Here is a 19,975-nt window from a genome sequence, read left to right as displayed (position 1 = left end):
AGGTGTGTTCTTGCAATAGTCAGTCGTAGTCATAGCACTGAAACTCGTTGCTATGGCAATAGACCCCTATAGGCCCAGTTGTTGAGTTTCCGTTGCTAACGTATCCTATGACACACATATTGTTTCAGTTTTATTTCATCCTTCGCTCGGTACAGATCACCCATTTCCGATGGCCTCCCGGGAGAGCAGTTCCATTTCGGCAAACGTCGCGGATATTCTCATTAAAAAGTTGCGCGATAAGCGAGCTCAGGCGCGGGAACTTCGCATACCACCGCCAACACCAACGAAGCAACCGTCCGTGCGCTACTCGCCGGAGCTGTGTGTGGAGCTGCAGCCCGGAAACGAAACGCTCGACGATATGAAGCGAAAACTCGGCGTCATCGACACCTGCTTCCCGTCCTACCAGCCACCGGAACCGGCGCCGGACGGGGAGGAAACGGTCGTGTATCCGGAAACGTACCGGACCCTGTCGTCGAAGGAGAAGTTGGTGCTACTGTTTGCGGAGAACTTCCGGCGCCAGTATCGGGAAAAGTTTCCCAATCGGCAACCGTTGGTGTTGGCGCCGCCGAACGAGTGTGAGGTGCAGAAATTTGTCTCCACCACGCTCCGTCCGTCCGTGTTGTTGTTTCCGGATCTGATCGGATCCTGGCAGGAGATAGCCGCCTTCGTGGCGGACTATATCGTGTACAAGCCGCTCGTGGATCAGATCAACATGGTAAGTGTTTAACAAAGATTTTCTTTCATACGCTACTGAGATGCGTTCGTCGCGTCTGCTAAGCATATTATAATGTTAAAGGGAAAGAAAACCCCGCAACAGCACCATTTTTCCAGTTTTGTTAATGTAAGTGTGTGTGTATTCGCAAATTTCATTTATGTATGTTCAACATTTTCTTTTAGTGATAGAGTTCAAATTTTACATTAGTTCACGTTCTTGTTTTATACATAGGAATATCAGTGTTCTGTTTTTTTTTGTGTCTTTTGCAAAGATTTTTTCTTCCACTTGTTTACGCTCACTTTCGCTTTTGCCGCTAACTGTTATCCTAACACTATCGCTATAATGCTAGAGCGCCTTGTTTCGCCCCCTTTTCTGCCCTTCCCCCGCAAAATGATTCTTCTTCGCTAGAGGAATTTTTCGTTTAATAGGAAATAGTCCAAAAAATCACAATGACATTTGTTTGTCGCGCTCGCCCAGAATCGTCCTTTTGTTTTTTTTTCGCCTAAATATATAGAATTGGGTGTTTGTATATATATATAATTATATATCTTTGTCTTCTCAATTTGTTTAGCGCTGATTTTGACTCTAACCCTTTTTGTCGAATATTCCCCCAGTTTTTGCTCCCTCCGTCGACGGTCCGAACGACGTTACACATATATTTGTCTGATCTGAGGGAACGGAATACTGCACATTTACAATTCGTCACAGGATTTTGATTTTCTCTTTACGGTACTACCTTTGCAGATATCTATGATCGGCAATATAGGTTGATCGTGGCTAGTTTGTGCTTTCAAAATCTTTGCCTTACTCGGTTTTTGTTACTAATGTGCACCTTCGCGCTCTTTTTGCTTTCACATTTTGGCCTAAAAGTGTTCCGTTTTTTGTTTACTACCGATTAGAGATTGAAATATGTTTGCTTAGTTTACGATTTCATGTTGATGTTTCAGCAAAAAACACACCTAAGAACATCCATTCAGTGCGTGAGAGCATAAGATTCTCCATTATCCGACATGAAAAAAAACAGCGATAAAACATACTCTACGAGATCGTTGCGCGTAAACTTAAATGCAGAAAACGGCCCACACTTCCAACCGGGAAGCTTAATTGATTGGTGGAAATAACACAGTTCTCCGTTTAGCAGATAGTATTTGCAGTGCTACTCTTACCCTACCAGTGTTTTTCCTTTCTGCTACGGGGTCGCGATCTTTCGTTCAATTACATAAGTTATTGTGCATTCTAAGAGGTGTTGTACATTTGGCATCTTCATCATGATCGGTTATAGATGGACTTTCATATTGGTTATATTCGCCTGCCATCTAGGTTTGGGGAAATGGGTACGATTAACTTCCTGTCCCGGCTCCGGCGCCTCAGAATGTCTTACTAATAATATCCAACCTACGTAATGTTTGCTTTGGCCAGTTTCTTTTGCTTTTAAACCGAAGTTCCCCCGCCGTCTGCTGAACTTTGTGCTCTGTCGTATTTACAAACTTATTAACAAGAGCCCATTACAGAAGATGAAATAACAGATCAATTACATTATAATAAAATACGAAGTATGAGACAGAAAAAGGAGGAAACGGAAGATCCATTTTGCAGCTAGAAATTCAATCTAAGTGTAATTTTTCCTATGGGCAGTCGTAGTGGTATAAAATAAAAACTCACTATTCAAGGGAATGTATAAAACGTCGAGCTTCGACACGACGCAACTCGGGAAAATTAACGAAAAGAACAAAAATATCTTAAAGTCACTCTGTCCTTTCTAGATTGAAGCTTTTCTTTTGTTGGGGAATGTATAAAAATGAAAAAATTTAACTACTTAACGTAGATCGCCCTGATGTGGCTAGGCGTGGCAAGTACCTTTCAAATACTCACCCAATAGAAAGGGTGTTTATTTTATGGTAAAAATATAAACCCACTGCCCTGCCGCCCTTCTCTAGAATAAACCTAAACAATATCCTACACGGCACACGTGCTGGGCAGACATACATCATTATGTACAACATCAAGCACGAAACGATTCCCGTACGAGGTTCCATTTCAATCGACAGGACTTTCTGCTTTACTTGCGCTTCCGGATGCGGGTGCGTTCTTCGGGACCGTTGCCGGTCAATGTACTGGCCGCCGCGGCACTTTGCAGTTGCCGCTCGGCGCTCAGCTTGATACTGTTGAGCAGGTACTTGAACTGCATCACCTGTATTGCGGTCACGTTCGGGTCGCTGCAGGCTTCGAGCCACTTTAGGAACTTTTCACCGTGTTCCACTGCCTCGGCGGAGTTGCGGATGTCTGCTACGGCTACGGACGCCACCTTCGATTGGCGCTGGTGGTGATTCGAGTCGTCCGATGTTTCGCTCTTCGCATCGTCCCCGGTCGTATCGCCCTTGGCATCCGCATCGCCGTTGTGCTCACCATCGAGCGTTGCACCGGCCATCGGGCTGGTTGAACGTTCCCGAACGGCCATTGGCAGCAGTGGTGGTGGTGGAGATGCGGCTGCACTGCTGACAGTGGAGCACCGGTCGTTACTGTTGCCGCTGAACAGAATATTATCGAGCGCTTCCTTCGCCTCGACGAGCTCCGCCGAAGAACATCTGCGTCGTTTCAAGCCTTGACGCTTTCTCTCCTTCTCCGACAGCTGTTCCTGATCCTCCAGAGCAACTGCCTCCTCGTCCTCAGTCACACGCTGATCATTATCGTTACGATCCTCCCGGTCTTCCTCCTCTTCATCGACCTCTGCTTTGAGACCACTCTCGTCCACTCCATCGCTGGATGTGGCTTCCACTGCTATGGCAATGGATGATTTTAAATCACGCTCCTCACTGTCATCGAGAGCGGCTGCTTCGTCCTCTTCGCGATCTTCGGAAGCACGTGCCAGGGTCGGTGGCATCAAGCGTTCGCCTCCGTCCCGCGATCCATGCGCACTCATCGCAGAAGACGCCACCGATGAGGCCGACGAAGGTCGACTGGGAGAGTTAAGATGGTATCGCGATCGTCGCATATCTCCATTTCCGATAACAATGCTCCGATCCTTTCCATTGCCACCGTGATGGTTCGAAAGATCTTCTGGCTTCGATTCGACATCGTTCGCACCGCTCATATTGAGATCCATCGGTTCGTTCTTCAGATGAGCAGTGAGATGATGATTGAGATGGTGATGATGATTGTTGTTGAGCGTGTCGACCGCGTTCGCCGATGAACCCTTGGTCAACTGCGAGTACAGGATGTTCTCGTAGGCCGCCGTCAGGGAAGCAGCCGTTGCTGCCGCACCACCGTTGCCCTTCGGACCGGAGATGCTGTTGTTCTGGTTCTGCTGGCTGAGCGAGTTGTTGTTATTGTGGTGATGCAGTGCGGCGGCAATTGCTGCCTGTTGGGCGGCTTGCTGCTGCTGCTGTTCCCGCAGGTGTTGCTTGCTGTCAGCCGCAGTGTTGCCGGCCCCTCCAGCCGTACCACCACCACCCGGCATTAGCGAAGCGCCGAAGGTTTTGTACCACTGCCAGAACCAGGACGAGTTCTTCGTATCCTCCGGTGTAAGCGAAGGTGCCGACGATGGTGGCGTTGGTTGGGGTGTACTGACGAGCGGTGGACCCACTAGCGGTGGTGGCGGTGTGTGTGGTGTGTGTGCCGTCGGCGGTAGTGTCGTCTGCGCGTGGTTCGGGGATCCTGCACCGACCGTCACTGCTGTGAGTCCCATCGGCGGAGGCGGCGTCGGTGGACTGTGGCTGGCTGTGCGGGGTAACGCCGTGTACAGATTGTTCAGACCGAGCATCGCCTGCTGAGACTTGAGCCAGTACCAGAGCGCATCGTCGACGGGGGCGGCATTCGAGTCACGACCTACGGAAGCATTGGTAGTTGTTGTAGTGGGTGTACTAGTGGCGGGATTGCTAGATTGGTTACTGGATTTTCTATACTGCTCAGACAGATTAGATAAGCCAGCAGCGTGGGACTGTTGGTGAAGCATACCGTTACCGAGGAGCTCGCCGGACGAGCTTTTCTGCTGCTGCAGCTTGGCCAGATTGCGAACCGTCAGCGAGGGAACGGTCGCATTGCCACCCGACGACGACTTGTCCGTATTGTGTCCGGCACCGGATGCACCACCTGCTCCTACTCCTCCTCCGCCTCCTCCACCGTTACCGTTGTCCTGCAGGCTGCTACCTCGACCATTTCCTGCCCCACCACCGGCACCGTTGTTGTTGGCCGCCGAACTGCCGGAACCCTTCGGGCGGACGTTGCGCAGCGATTGAGCGGCCGCCGCTGCAGCTGCCGCCGTGTTGAGTCCACCGGCCAAACTGGACATGGTCGCAAGGTTGTGATTGTTGTTGAGCTGTGCGATCAGATTCAGATTGGTGGCGATATCGTTGAAGCTAAGCGCTAGCGGACTCTGCCCCAGCCCGGACATGCCGGACAGATGGCTGAGACTCGTCAGCGGGCTGATCGCCGCCATCGAGAGGTGGTGATCGGATTTGGTTGGATCGCCGCCGTGGTGATGGTGTTTGCTGAGATCCGCACCGTACGCCTTCGATTTGCTGAGTGCCGTAATTTCGGCCGCCGTCTTCGCGAACTGGCTAAAGTCGGCCGCCGAAGCGCCGGTCAACCCGTTCATGATAATGTCCCCACCGGACACACTGAGCGGACCCGTTTTGTCGACTCCACTGCCAGCGCCACCGCCACCACCGGACAGATCGAGCCCGTTAAGTGAGCCACGGGCGGCGGCCGCCACCTTGTAGAAGCTGTCGTCATACTTGAGCTTGCCATTGCCGCCAAACATGGCCGACTCTAGCTTCAGCCGCTTTTCCGGCGGTCCGCTGAACAGCTCGGCAGCGGCGGCCGCCGTTAGAGCGGCTGCCGTTGCCTCGTTGCTAAGCTTTTCCGCGTTTTCCACCGACTGGCGTGACATGTAGCGTAGCTTCTCCTCGTTCTTGCACCAGCCGCGCAGCGTCGACTCCGGCACGCCGATGTCCCGCGCTACCGACGCCTTCGATTCACCGTCGTGAATACGCTGGATCGCGTCGATTTTATCCGTCGCCGTGAGGTGACGGAGCGGGCGTTTGCCCTTCGTCGCAGTGGCCATCATCATCATCAGAAGCGATTCTGCAATGGGGACAAGCAAGAAATAGAGATTGTGGTTTAGTTTTAGTCTTGTTCTGTGGGTGTGTAAAAGGAATATTTTTATTGTTTCGTATTACGACATCGTTAAGACTTTTTATATCACTATCACCTTGGAACTAGCTTATCGTATTACTGTTTTGGACATTTGAATCATTGGCTATATTTAGTATATCATGAACAATATTGTGAGCAACATTAACTTACTATAAAAATAACCAAACATCTGAGAATTTTGCACAACGTTCCCAAGCAATTGAGGTGAAACACTTGTTTCTTTTTGCATATACGAATAATTGCAGTACATGCATACACCAACTTCGAATCAGCCAATAGTGTACGTAGTTTACGCATCCGCAAATCGCAACCCAACCGCGACACTCGTGTGTACCAACGCACAATTAAGATGAATATGCAAATCGGTAACCAATAACGGCTACGCACCACGGCCAGTCGTTATATCTTCGGGGACATCCGTTATGGTTAGAGGTTTGTGAAAATCTATCCAACTGCGTGTGCACAGTACACCCCACACGTGGCCTTATGTGGTATCGTACGTTAATGGTTACCGCCTACCGAAACAACAAACGGAAGGAAAAACCCCAACATTGCGAAAAACCGGAAACTTTTCCCCTTGCGCGTGAAAATGCGCGCTTTCTCGTGCGTTTTTTTTTTCGCCTCCCTCTCGGAATCGCCAGCTCAATGTGTTCTCCTCCATGCACGATGCTGCCCCATGTTTCAGCAGATGCGATTACTATAGCCGAACTGCTTACACTTGAGGCGGCCGTTGGGGTGGTTTTCCGTATGCTGGTGCATTTTATGCTGCGCGCGTCTCATCGACAGCAGGCTCCCCAAAAGTTGCTGACCAATCGAGAGATGTTTCCGGTCGTGGGTATCGTGGTGTCTCGCTTGCGTTCAACTTTAGCCTGTCTCGTTCCGGTGAGAGGATGCCATCCCCCCTTCCCCAGAACCCCAGCAAAGCTTGGAAGCTCACAAAAGAAGGAAGATTTTTAATGCTACAGGGGAACACCACCGGGTTGCACTATTGCAGCTCCCTTCCTCCCTCCCTCCATGATATGGAAGGGAACTCACGCAATTCGGGCCCGATGCGATAGGGGAAAAACACTCGGCTGCTCGGCATGCCGGAGGTGTTACGCATTCATTCATAAAACGGCGAGTCACTCGCGAGCGTACGGGAGAATCACACCGCTGGCTCGAGCACTACGATTGCTCTCGAATTAATTTAATGGCAACTCTCTGGCTCTCTCGTCGATTTTATCCCTCCGCTCCCGCTGTGCGCGCCTCTCGCGACCGTGTGTTCGGTGTGTTGTGATGTTTACAAATTTTCGCACATAAAGCAACGACACATACGCACACTTATGTACACGAAACCCATGCTGTTTGGAGCACCCACAACCGCGCACGAATGCATCACCAGCTGCAGTCCAGCTGCAGTTTTGCGTGCAGTTTGTCCCTTTTTCGCTTCGTTTTAATTGAGAATTTTCTTTGCTCTTTCTTACTTTTACTGAACGGAAATACAAAAAAAGCGCATTATGTAAAAAATGTTGTGCGCGTTGTGTTGGTGGTGGGGGAAATATTTTTTTATGTCTTTTCTGCTCGTTTGAAGGGGTTGCCCCGGTTGTCTAAACTGTGTGTGTTTTGGTGTTTTTGTTCTTGTTTTGCATTCTATCCCGATCCCGAAATCGAATCATGCCGAAAATGTAGGGAAAAGTACTCTCATGCGCACCAAGCCGGACCACGTGTAGGATATGCCACCAAGAACCGTTGTTGCTGGTTGGTTAGAACGAGAAGTGTTGCCGCATAAAGCTGCCCCAGAAGACGTTTTTGTTGTTGTTACATCTGATTTATGCAGCAAGCAATGTCCCAATGTCTCGCTTCATCCACAAAGTGTAACTAAACGCAGGTGGTGGATCAGGAGGTGGTCTATTGTTGTGTGTTAAGGTGCTAAAAACTGCACACAAGCAAAGGGAAGGATGGGAGAGAAGAGCAGTCTCGGGCACATCTTTTGCAATTGCAATTTTTATGTAATACGTTTGTTTTTCCTCCTTACTTCTGCCGCGCTCCCGTACGGAAAAGCGGGCAAGGATCTGTTCGGTTTGTCCTATTTTTATGCTGTCTGGCGGGGTCGAATGCATTGTGTGGTTGAGATGTTTGTGTCTGTTGTATTTTTTTTTATTTATGTCGGGTTTTTGCTATTTCTCCTTTCTTCCTTTTGCATCATCATCATCCAGATGACCCCGGGAGTAACAAATCCAAAGCCATCTTCTAACCGACGCCACAAAACTTCAGCCGTGCTAGCGCATTATGCTACTATCAAGTATGCTCAGCACGTTTTGGCCTTCTTCGTAGGACTAGCCAACATCGGACATTGGGTCGGAAAATTTCAAAATGGCGTGGCGTGAAGGGGGAGATAAAGTGAAATCCTTCAAAACAACGCCACGAGGCGAAAAAAGAAAACTAACCACACCATATCGTCTCTCTCTCTCTCTTTGCTGACCGTGACAGTGAGGGAAAAATTCACTTTTCCTCACATTAATTCATATCAACAAACTACACAGCCATACACACCCACACACACACATGAAGTTGCAAGTACTGCGTCCTAGAGTATAGCTAGTTGGTGCAGGGAGAAGTGCAACAGAGAAAAAAAAACTTTTACTTTCCGTTACTGAAATTTATTGTTGTGTGATGGGGTTGGGCACTTTCCCGTTCATTCTTTTCCCTCCCCGAGTCCGACTCCGAGTTAACGGAATGGAATGGATTTTTATTCTGTGCAATGTCTAGTGGGGGGGAGGTGTTTTCTACTTGTTCTATTTTCCCCCATTTCCGGGGCCTTTGCCCTTGGACAGGGAGTAAAAGTGAAAGTATCACACGATTGCTGTTACACATCTAGAGGGAAGTGTTACTATTGTCGTTCGTTACAATTATTCTCTGTAGGATTTTGTTTGATTGTTCATGACCTTTTTTTCCCCACACGAACAGCTGGTTGCAACCTACAGCAGGTTGTGTGTATAAAGGTACACATTTATTTTACTAAAGTTCTTAAGGTGCTTTAGATTATTGAAAGACTAAATAGTATTTTTTTATTCCACGGTAAGAATTTTAGTATGTAATTTTGGTATGACCTTTAATGCAACAGTACACAAACACACACACACACTCACACGCTACCGGTGTTTATGTTTTGGTCTATCAATTTCTTCCGATGTCTGGCATGTGCATATTATCGGCACATTATCATTTTCAATCCTTATTTAATTAACTGCAAGCACTGCAAGACAAGACACCCCGCTACGATAATGATATACATGCGACGGTTACGAAAAAAGAAGCTACGTTAATAATTACGCACCACACCTTATTAGCACGCACAAAAAGCGGGAACAATCGCTTAACCAGCAAGGCCATTGCCAATCGCTGCATGCGAAACAAAGGCGAAGGGAAGAAAATGCACGCGTGTTTGCGTGTACAAGACTTTCTCCACTCTGTCTTACGTTCTTTTGGCCTGCCGATTCGCTCATCTCCAGACAGGAAAATAAACGCTCGGACGGCGCTTTCATTTCGTTTTTCACAGACAAAAGGGACACAGCAAAACTGAAGGAAAAATATCCTGTTGGATTTCATTTCACCATCGCTGTCCGGCACACCCGGTAGAGCAACAAACGACTGCCATGGGAGGTGGGGGTGGGGGGATCACCATCAACAAATGGTTAGCGTTAGCAGACGAATGTTCTATGGGGAGGAAACATTCAATGAAACCAACAAAAAAGAAAAAAAAAACAAGAATTTCTTTTCACTCCAGACCGGAAGAAAAGATGTGTATGTGTATCCGTGTTGAAGGGGGTGAGTGTAAGTGGCTCGAATCTCGTCTATAGTAGTTATGTAGTGGATGAGGCCAGTATTAGCCGTTGTCTGGGGGTTTTGTCGAAAAACAGCTGAACCGACTTAACCAGACAAACCACACAGCTTCACAAACACGCACACACACATCGGCTCTCTATTTCCACTTGAGGTTGAGGTCCTTTTTTCCCGGGAAAATCGGACGAAGTAGTAGCAACACCAGTAACATCCGATAAAAGTTATGTGTATTTTTTACGATTTGATTTATTTATGGTTTCTCCGCTTTATGTTTCCGTTTTCGTGTCGGCATTCCCGGCCTCCAAGGATTTGGATCGGTTGGCGCTTGTTTCTCTGCCATCGCTGGCTGAAGTTTTGTTTTCGTGCTATCTCGGTTCTTCTCGGTCCCTTCCCTTGCCGTACGGTAAGCGCTTTGTTTGTGATTTGATCCACCGCTACACTACTGTTCGATGCAGTTGATGGAGGAAATGTCAAGGAGTTGGAAGCGTTTGCAAGCGCGTCTGCTCGATTGTCTGTTGCTGCCGGACGGTGTGAACTCTGCCGACTGCCGGACTTGAGCCCTTTTAGTCATGCCATTCCACAGTGGTCTTTGGAAGCATCACCATCATATAATCATCGTCCCTAAGCATTTTAACAGCACAACATCGATTTTGCCCACCTACATACACACAACCACATTCGGAGGACGACAGAGATGGTAGGAAAGGGTGGGGCGAAGCATTGAGTGAGCGCATTGTTGTGCGGCTACATAAAGGCAACATAACAACACATAACTAACCTATTCCCACACCCACCACCCCACACCTCCACCCAGTCCACGCCATTTTGGTCGAAAGGCAAACTGTGCTGTCAGTCGACGACCGGCACTCTCGTTCTCGATGGTGCATGCAACAGGTTGGCAGTTAATTATATTTTTCTCCTCCATGCTTTTATGCTTTTCCGACACAATACGCACACACCGGCCAGCCGACACGTCCAGCCGACACTTCCCCCGTTCGCATATTGTGTAAGTCATAAATGAATTGGTTTGTATTTGTCACTGCACTGGCTAAAACTTTCCATCTTTCTGTGCTGTTTTTCGTTTCCGAAATTTGTGGGGTAATTTTCGTTTGAAATATGTTAAAATTTCAAGATGGGAGGGTTTGATATAAATAACACTAACTATTAGAAGAGCGAGTGAGAAACTGCTTTTCATTCCTTTAGTCTATTCGTTATTTTTACTTTAATCGTATTCTAATTCGTATGATAAATATGGGAATAATTGCAACGGAACATGAACTGTTCCGGTTCTGAATGGTTTTGTGGTCTAATAGAAAACTAATAACTTTAGCTGTTGTCCAGTAGTACATGTAGTTCTACTAGAATTGGTTGAAAAACATAAACGAGGACTTGGAACCAAATTCGGATTCATTCTAAACAATAATTATTAGTTCAGTATTTTTCAATGAACTTTAGTGTCGGTGCGTTTGGAGGGTTTATGTCCTAGGGTACGAAGGTGGGGAAAAAAATAGCGGCTCGAAACTAGATCTGGTTAGAAGTTCGTAGGGTCCTCATGTTGCTTCTACAAAGGACGCTGCCGCATCTCTGTCTCTCTCCCCATTTACACTTACACACACATTTTCACACGTTTTTCCACCTGTTTGCATAAAATCTTTTCGTGACGTTGTTTGAGGCACCGTTCTTTTCCAACTTTCGAAAAACTATCATCGATCAACACACATTATAAACAATATAATACACTAAACTACTTTTAAAATCTTCTCAAGACAGTTACCACCTAATGGGCATTACTTTACGGAGTTTTTTGTGAGAAGCAATTTGATGTGTGTCCCACATCATGCTGCAGGCTAATAATTCTGATATATTTCCAAATTTGAAAATATCGCGATTATCAAATTATTTTATATCAACTTTGCGTGTTTGTAAATATTTCGAAACAATCTCACGATGGCTAGGGGGTCAGAAATCAGACGCTATCTTAAACTTTATTTGCATAAATATGCATCCCGGCGTTGACTTCCTTCCTTGAAATCTTGAAAACCTTAAATTTCCTTTCGCGTTTCGTAAAAATGTTTGCAAGAAACTCTTGTTCTCTGCTCGTGAAGCGTTGGGGCTCAGTGTACAAAAAAAAAAACCTTGCCGCGTGTGTCAAACGATGCGTATGGCGTGATTTTCATAATTGACTTAATTTCTTCGGCTGCCGCACTTTTGACGCATTGATTAGGCTCCTCACATCGCCGTATCCTAATGATGTTCCGAAGCAACAGAAAAAAGGTTTGAAAAAAAACAACAACAAAAGGGTAGAAACGGCGACGGTTCGGTCTCCAATAATGGTCTATAGCCCGAGGACATCGTCTCCGTGATAGCGAATTTAGACGAGCGAAAAACGGTAAATTTCGCCAACACGCAAATTGAAAGTCCGTTCCCTGGCGAAGGTCAACCCGAAACCGAAGTAATGATGATCGCGATCGAGTTGCTGCGATGCAACAAAAAAAAAAACACGGAGAGGTAGAACCAAAGCGGAGCAAACAAAGAAAAAAAAACGCAAACGCGAATCCATCCATCCGCGAGGAAAGTGGTCCTTCGAAGGCTGCAGATGAAGGGAAACCCGTGCATTAGACTAGAGCTCCATCTCTTAATTAGAAGAAGCAGTTCACGTTTCCAGCGAAATTCTCCGCATATCGAGCATTCGTCTCGCCAAACCGTCTAATTCGGCTGCACCGTGTGTTTTAAAAAGGCCGGTCGCATAACCGCATAAGAAGGTACGAGAAAAGGTAGGGAGAGTAGAAAAAAAAGCAAGGAGAGGGGGTGAAATAATTGACCACCAGAGCGCTCAGCTCTCGATAGTTTCGGTCGGGGTCTGTGTGTTTTTTTGGGAGGCTTGGGGGAAGTTGTTGGGTGTGTTGGGGGAATGGGTGAATCAATCGATCCCTTGAAGCAAACGAAAATGAACATAATAACGGTTTTTGGCGTGTGTGTTTGGGCTTTTTTTTCTTTTATCGCCCCTTGCCTCCCCCATCTGCCCTTAATTTGTCGATAAATATTAGACGCGTCGAACCGCTATTTAGCGAAATGCAAAAATGCATTTAGCGCAGCATACGCAACTTTACAGTGAGTCGCCTGTGTGGGGAACCACCGTTACAGGTAACAATAAGGACCCCCGGCGAGTGGCGAATAACCAAAAAAAATATTCTAATAAATTGTTAAATTAACATTTTAACCCTTTTTGTTCCACCCCCCTTGCTCTGCCTTGCTCTTTTGCAAAACATTCTATTGGGCGCTGCTTGTATGGAACTCTCAACAACAACACAAAAAACAACGCATGTAGGAACGCTCCATAAATGCAGGGACTCTGCTCGCGATTCTTTTCCGTTTCTTCCATCACAAATACTGAAACAAAAAAACCGACCAGTCGCCACAAAATACAGGTTTCGCACAACGTCCCTCCCCCAGTAAGGACGAACCCTTCATTCCGGACGCAGAAGCTCCCTTGTTTCCACCTTGCGTGCGTTTTTTTCCCTTTGTTATAATGCCTTTTTTGCCCGTGTGGCTGTGTTTTGGGCTTTGATGGCGCGAAGTAAAAATTGTCGTTTTCTAACGGGGTTTTTTTTTCAAGGCACGGACCCCGCTCGAACACGATCGCAAGACGCGCGTTTCGCGACGCGGTTTCCGTGCCGCTCTTGGCAAAATCAATAGAAAGGTGAAACTTCGCGGCCAGACACACCGTGTGAGCCCTTCCTTTCTTTTTCTTTTTGCTGTTGGTGGTGTCCTTCCCGTGCCTGGTTTTGTTGCGGTAAAAAGGGGGGAAACCATTCTTTGAACACAAGTGCAAGCAACCGAGGATAATCGACTTCCGTTCGCTCGTGTTGTGTGTGCGAGCGACACTTTACACACCATGGCGACAACGACCCCACGGAGCAGGACCCACGCGATGTCCATCCGGTTTGGTGCGCCACTGTCGTCGCCAATGTTGCCCGAAAGGGGTGTATGCGTGCAAATGGGTTCTCCCCTGTGTGTGTGTGTGCGAACAAACCGGGAGGTGAGAGAAAAGGTAGGGGGAAAGGGGAACAGCGAGCCAAAAGGTGCATAATTTCAAATATCAAGCTGCAAGGACCAACGTTAATGCAGGGACGTTGGGTAGAGGATTTCTTCGTTTTACCTTGGTCTTAGTGCTAATAAGCTTTTCAAAGCCACCGTAAGGACACTTTGCAGGGGTAGCAGGTGGGTGTGGAATAAAAAATCGTCACAAATAATAAGGGCGCTGTGGCGGTGCGAGGTCCTTTAATTGGTACGCAAGCAGGGTAGCATGAGCATAAGTATACATGCAAAAAAAAACAAAGAAGTATAACGTTCTTAACTCTTGTTGAAGTTGTGAGTAATAATTATTTGGGGGTAAATTTATGCTTCTTTGTGAGCAGATATTCCATTCTCATCTAGGCTTCTTAATTTATGAAGAACCAATAACGTCTGGAGATCAATTTCATTTTAGAGCACAAGAACAGATGTAACATGGTTGAGTCTGGTTTTCTGCCATTAAATTATCACTTTCTGAATTATAACTTCTGAGGCTTACTGATTAAATCGATTTATTTACACGATCGACTGGACATGTTGCGCTACGATGTCCAACAATGCGAACTGAACAAGACTGACCTGTAAAGAGCCAGTATCTTAGGCACCAAGTGGCAAGGATTTCTATGCTTCGTCATCAGCAGGACGTAGCCCTGAAGGCAAAAAAAAATACAAAATCCGCTAACCAATACACCCACACACATCGCGAAACATCGGTGGATTGAGATGACAAAAAGCAAGCACCGGTCTGAAAACGAAAATCTTCCGAAAAAAAAAACGAAGAACCGGAGAAGGGCCTAGAGCGGCCACCGAAAATGGCCACCGGCCAGTAGGAGATGTGGTTGCCATAGAAGCTTAAACACCTTATACGGGGCTCCAGAAAGTCCGTGGCACATGGTATGGTAGCCGAGTTTGTAGTTTGAGCCCAGGGGTAGAAACGTTCCGAGCACTTTTCTAAGGTAAAGCCTTGTGGTTGTGAAGAATAAAGAGCAACGAAAAGAGAAAGTGACCAGAAAAAAACTACACACTCCACAGCTTCACCCATAGCGCTGAACAGCTCCCATCTGCTAGACGAACGCTCCCAAAAAAGTCTTCACTATTTCGTCACCACTCGGCGCGCCATCTTCCCGGTTCTTCCTTTCGCGTCACATTTCGCTGTTAGTAATTTGGTCAACTGTGCCGCATTACAGCGTGGGTAAGGCTGAAGGAAGTGAAAAAGCGCTCCAAGTCCTGCACGATGTCCTGCACCGGCGAGTTGGAAGGAAGCGAACCTCAGCACGAAGACGGAATCAGAAAAAAAGAGGAAGAAAAAGCGCGAGTAGCAAAAGAAAAACCTATCGGAAAACGCAACACACATACACATAGCGGTGGACACGACTTCTCTCTCCCCCTACGTCTGGCACCTCGGTTTTTCCCCCCTCAACCCGCAGCAGCATCATCCTTCCCGTTAGCGACTTATGGTGGCAAGATTCCGCATTTCTCCCTAGACGACTTGCTACCCCGCCTCCCATCGCTGTACCAATTCATTTTACCCCTGGCCACCTCTTGCAGGGCCCTTCGCTTCGTACTTTTCTTCCGCAGCATTCAAACCCCTACGGGCTTGAGGGGTTTTGGTGAGTCGGTGGAGGTCACGGAGAAGGTGGAAGGTTAGTCTCCCGCGAAAAAAAAAGGATCCGAAAAGGTTCCGTTTTTCTCTCGATGTCCTTTCGCGTACGGCGAGGGTAGGAGGAGGCAGCGAGCGTGGAGGAGAGTGGGTGATGTGTTTTGGATTTTTGTGCAGTGGCGTCCATTTTTCGCTGCACAGTATCCACTCTCCCTTCTCGCCTTTCTTGCACCCTCCACCCTCCACCCTCCATCCCCCCTCCCCTCATAAACACACATACACAGCATGTGGTACGTGGCTGTCGTGTCCGTTTTTCCTTTTTCGGTTCTATTTATTTTTCCCCATTTTCTGTGTGTTGCTTCACGAAGGCTCCCTGACCACCCTTGTATGGCCACCATCGTACGCGAAGGACTTTTCTTGAGAACCAAGCAGGCTTTTGTGGCAGAAGGAAGGAAGGAAGGAGAGAGGGGAGAAGGGTCGCTGCTTCTTTTCTGGCGACGGTCACCAAAAAAAAAAAAAAAACCCCGGGAAGGATAAGAGTTTTCGGACATCCGATCCGCGAGTGTGAGCGTGCTTGGATTGAACTTTGCCCGTGTCGCCCGTTTTGCCCTACTTCCCTGCCCGTCTTCCCCAGCTAGCCCAGCCTGGTCATGTGCTGGACGTGGGTTTTCTTTGCTGTGTCCGCCCATTATCACGCGTCGCGGCCGTCAAAACCAACGTCGACGGCAGAACGGCGTGTCAAGCCCCGTGTGCGGCACCGTACGCGGTTGCAGTCGACAGTTCCAAGAACTCTTCCCCCTAAAGGCCGATGTACTTCCAGGCTTCGGTGCCGGTTCCGTCGTCCAAAAACAAGTCGAAGGACCCCGAAAGTGTCCAAGCCCGATGTCGAGTGAAACACAGTCCAGCAAAAAGGGATAGGGAGAAAGACAAAAAAAAACGGCATAAACGTGTACCCCTCGGTGCGCATTACGAGATTTTAGCTCGTTTTCTCTGTGTCCCTGCCTTCTTCTGCCTACCTTTGCCGACCGTGTGCCACGCTGCGCGGACAGTTTCGCGTCTCGGGGTCTATTTTCGGTTTCGTTTTTTGCTGCTTCTGTTCCGTTGGTGGTGCTGACCGGCCATAATAAATGCACCACCACCACCACCACCACCACCAACGCCACCTTTTTTTCTCACTGCACGATGCGTCATTTTTGCAGGAACAAGGGGAACAGGATAATGTGTGAGTGTATATATATATATAAAAAAAACGAAACTCAAGATGTAGTGAAAACCCAGAAAGACAACCCCGTCCCGGTATGGGTAGAAAAAATCAGCCGAAAAAAAAAACGCCAACGAAACAACACAACCGTCAACTGCCGTCACAAATTAGGTAGTCGCGCGCGTATGTGTGTCAGAGGCGCAGGGAATTTATTCCCTTTTTCATCCCCAATTCATGCCCGGCTGTTGTTTAGCTACCCGCCGTGACATCGTACACTTCGCAGGGAAACGGTTGGCACATTTTGGGGGTTGCGCTCAGCGTTGTTATAAGATGAGGATGTCATTGCTGCTCTTTGGTGAGGCCCCTTGCTCTCCATTTCGGAGGCCCTCTCGAGGCGAATCGATTGCTTCGATGCTTCTTTTGGGGTAAAACACAGCGCACAAAAGCATCGCGAATTCAGCAGCTGCATGACGGGCAGGTATTTGTACTGCCCAAAGATTAGTGCTCGTGCCGTTGGGCTGAACCGCCCTTCTTGGGAAATGGAAAATTTACCATGATTAATTAGTGGCCAGAGTTCATTGACCCTAGCAACCTTACGGCCTACTGAGAAATTTGATCAACAACTTCTGCCAACTCCCACACCATCATCCCGGCATTCGATGGTTTCGTACAAGTTAGCTAATCTTCTTGAAAGCAGTATGATTTTTTTGCGCGTGTGGGCACCGCGTTACCTGTGCGTTTCTACCTTCGAATGGGTAAGCATGTGTCCTTACAGAAGGTGGTGGAGAAAATAAATGAGCTCAAAGTTTCTGGGTGAAATATACCTGCCCACCTATGTTCATCACCAGCCTTTGGTGAAGGTCTGCTCTGAGGTGAACACTTGTGAACCGCTTTGACTGTCAAGCCCACAAAATTATACCACAATAGAACTGCAAGTTCTCCTAAAGCATGGCCCAGTTCTGATTCCACCGTGCTGTGCTTTTACTAGCCATAATTCGTGCCTTTTCGTGTACGAGCGCTAATAGACTGCTAGACGAACATCTGATGTTCATTCTTCAAGTCCATTTAAATAGTGGATTTAAACTCGTACTGGGAATAGCGGCGTTGCCGATAAGCAACTACCAAGCAGTTGTGAGGATGTGGTAGTGCGCGGAACCCATCTGTTGATTCTGTCACGTTGATTCCTTACTTCAATGGTTTCCCCGCTGATTCCCCGTCAATGACGCGAAAGTAAAGCGCCTCATTATACACGTTGGCTAGCAAGCATCTACAAAATTCAACCAAAATGCTTCATCAACACAGTAAAGCAGTAAGGTGGGAAAAGGAATGCTTTCCAAAACCAGACCGGAAGGGAATGGGAAACTTACGTGCACTTGGCGTTGCCGGCGACGTCCTCGACGATGGTGAGGCGGCACTCGTTTCCCGGTATCTCCTAATTTTACCGAACGTTATTAACCTTTCGGTTGCCAGTGAGGTGGAGGATGCGTTGCTGGCGTGCGTCGTCGCGGGGTGCTGCCGCTGATCGTGCAGGCGATGGCGTTGCCGGTGATGATGATGGGGATGCTGTTGGCGATTGCGGGCCAGTACGAAGCCGGTACCTTCGAGCCCGTGGACACTACTGGTGGCGCTGGTTACCTCCACCGTTATGCCCTCCACTGACCCCGGCACGGGTCCTTACGGAACTGAACTTTACACGCACACCACGTTAATGCGATCCGCACACACGGTGCTTCTCTAATTTACTTGATCGCCCGTACTTTTGTATTTAGTTGTTTGCTAAATGCACGGATCTGGAATATGCTTTAGCAACACTTCAATGCGCTCCTGCGCGTGAACACCGGGGACAAAACACCGCACGTTAATATTAAAGCGAACCGTCAGTAGCCACTTTTGTTATTTTGTCACTAATACTTTTATTCCAAACTGGCGCGTAGCTTACGGCTGATTGCGTGCCAGTACAACCGTGTGTGTCTTGAGTCCTTTTTGCAGGGGTGAACTTCTTTTCGCACGCATCGGCTTTATTCTATCGCATGATCTATCCACAACGCGATCCCCACCTATACAGTGTAGTGCGTAAATGTGACACACTACTACTACTACTACTGTGACTGTACCGGGTACGCGGTATGCTGGATCGCGCCTTTTGTGCTATCGAACCATGGAAGATGGACAGGCGGACAGTACGTTCGCACCGGGTTTTAGCAGGATGGCGTTGGTTCGCGTTATTCCCAACTGCTACCGCTTCCTCACGGGTGCTGTTGAAACGGTCGGTCGGTAGTTGTAGTTCGGAGCGATCACCGGTTGGAAAGCGCGTTCGCCATGCGGGTCACAGCACAGCACAGCACAGATGCAGGAAAAAATACAAGATGCAGAGATCGGTCACACTAACTGCTTCGCACAACAGTAGCCATCGCGAACAAGAAGCCGATAACGCTCGGACACAATAGGAAAGCCGATAACGAAAAACGCGGGTGCATTATGCCGTGTTTCGCCTTCTGCTATGTGCGTTGACAACCTTTTCACTTATTTTATGTTCACCTTTGTCTTGTGTGCGTATTTACTCAACGCCGGCTTACATCGTTGCAAAACTTCTTTTTTTCAATCATTCAATCATTCACTAAACAATTAGCGCGCAAATTTTGTAGAACACTTTGATACTGTTGGAATTTTCGTACTTTATCACTTTGTGTTTCTTTTTATCACGCTCTATTTTCACAAACTCACCGGTCAGCAATACTGTAAACGTTGTTATTTGCTTTATGCCACACTGGGAACTTGTACTGCATCGCGAGTTGTGATTTATTCTCGCCAAATTAGCACGCTACCCACCGCAAATCTCCGTGGTGTAAAGCAGTTCGCACAAATCACATGTTTCTTTAGTTTGTTACCTTGCACGTGTTCGCGGTCTTTCTCGATAACCCAAAAAACTTGGCCCTTTCCAGAAAGGATGCCGATGCCCCAGACCGGGCGCACAAGAGTGTTTGTTGTGTGGCGCGTTTTCAGCAGCAGCGGAGCGCGAAGAATACACACCGTTCGCCTCGCACGCGTAAAATAAAATTGAAATTGGCGTACCAATTGGTGATGTTGTGCCGTTCGGTCCGCTTAACGCCGTCCCCGATGATGAGCCGAAGCGATGTGTGTGTGTGTGCCTCGCGCTGATGCGAAAACCCGAAGCAGTCGCGCTCTCCCTTCTTTATGTGGCGCGCGAGTGGGAAAGGAATATCGTGTATCCGCGCGCGACGTACGCATCGCACCGTTCACTCCTGCGGGAGCATAAGCAATCTACGGAGGATAAAAATGAGAGAAGGGCGAGAGAGGGAGAGAGAGAGCGAGAAATTTTGTCCTAGAGAATATTTCGCTGCCTTTTAGGCGGTGGTTTTAACAAACTGTTCCAATGCACAGGAAGGGA

At 47.9% G+C, this 19,975-nt stretch overlaps 1 protein-coding gene across 2 annotated transcripts; it reads right to left on the bottom strand.

The window, feature by feature from the left end:
- Window positions 1-1,183: 1,183 nt before the first annotated feature.
- LOC128297564 (protein distal antenna) lies at window positions 1,184-19,598 on the bottom strand. 2 transcript variants are annotated; one of them, XM_053033234.1, is made up of 3 exons: window positions 17,934-19,598; window positions 4,670-5,797; window positions 1,184-4,540 (listed from the first exon to the last, which is right to left on the bottom strand). In XM_053033234.1, exons 2-3 carry the CDS (start codon window positions 5,784-5,786, stop codon window positions 2,775-2,777), a joined length of 2,883 nt encoding a protein of 960 aa, XP_052889194.1. In that variant the 5' UTR covers window positions 5,787-5,797; window positions 17,934-19,598; the 3' UTR covers window positions 1,184-2,774. The 2 variants fall into 2 exon arrangements, with proteins under 2 accessions (XP_052889194.1, XP_052889193.1); XM_053033233.1 differs by having other exon boundaries at window positions 1,184-5,797.
- Between the last annotated feature and the right edge of the window lie 377 nt (window positions 19,599-19,975).

The sequence above is a fragment of the Anopheles moucheti genome, chromosome 2, assembly GCF_943734755.1.
Source record: "Anopheles moucheti chromosome 2, idAnoMoucSN_F20_07, whole genome shotgun sequence".
NCBI classification, from domain to species: Eukaryota; Metazoa; Arthropoda; class Insecta; order Diptera; family Culicidae; genus Anopheles; species Anopheles moucheti.
This window is presented reverse-complemented; position numbering and strand designations above follow the sequence as displayed.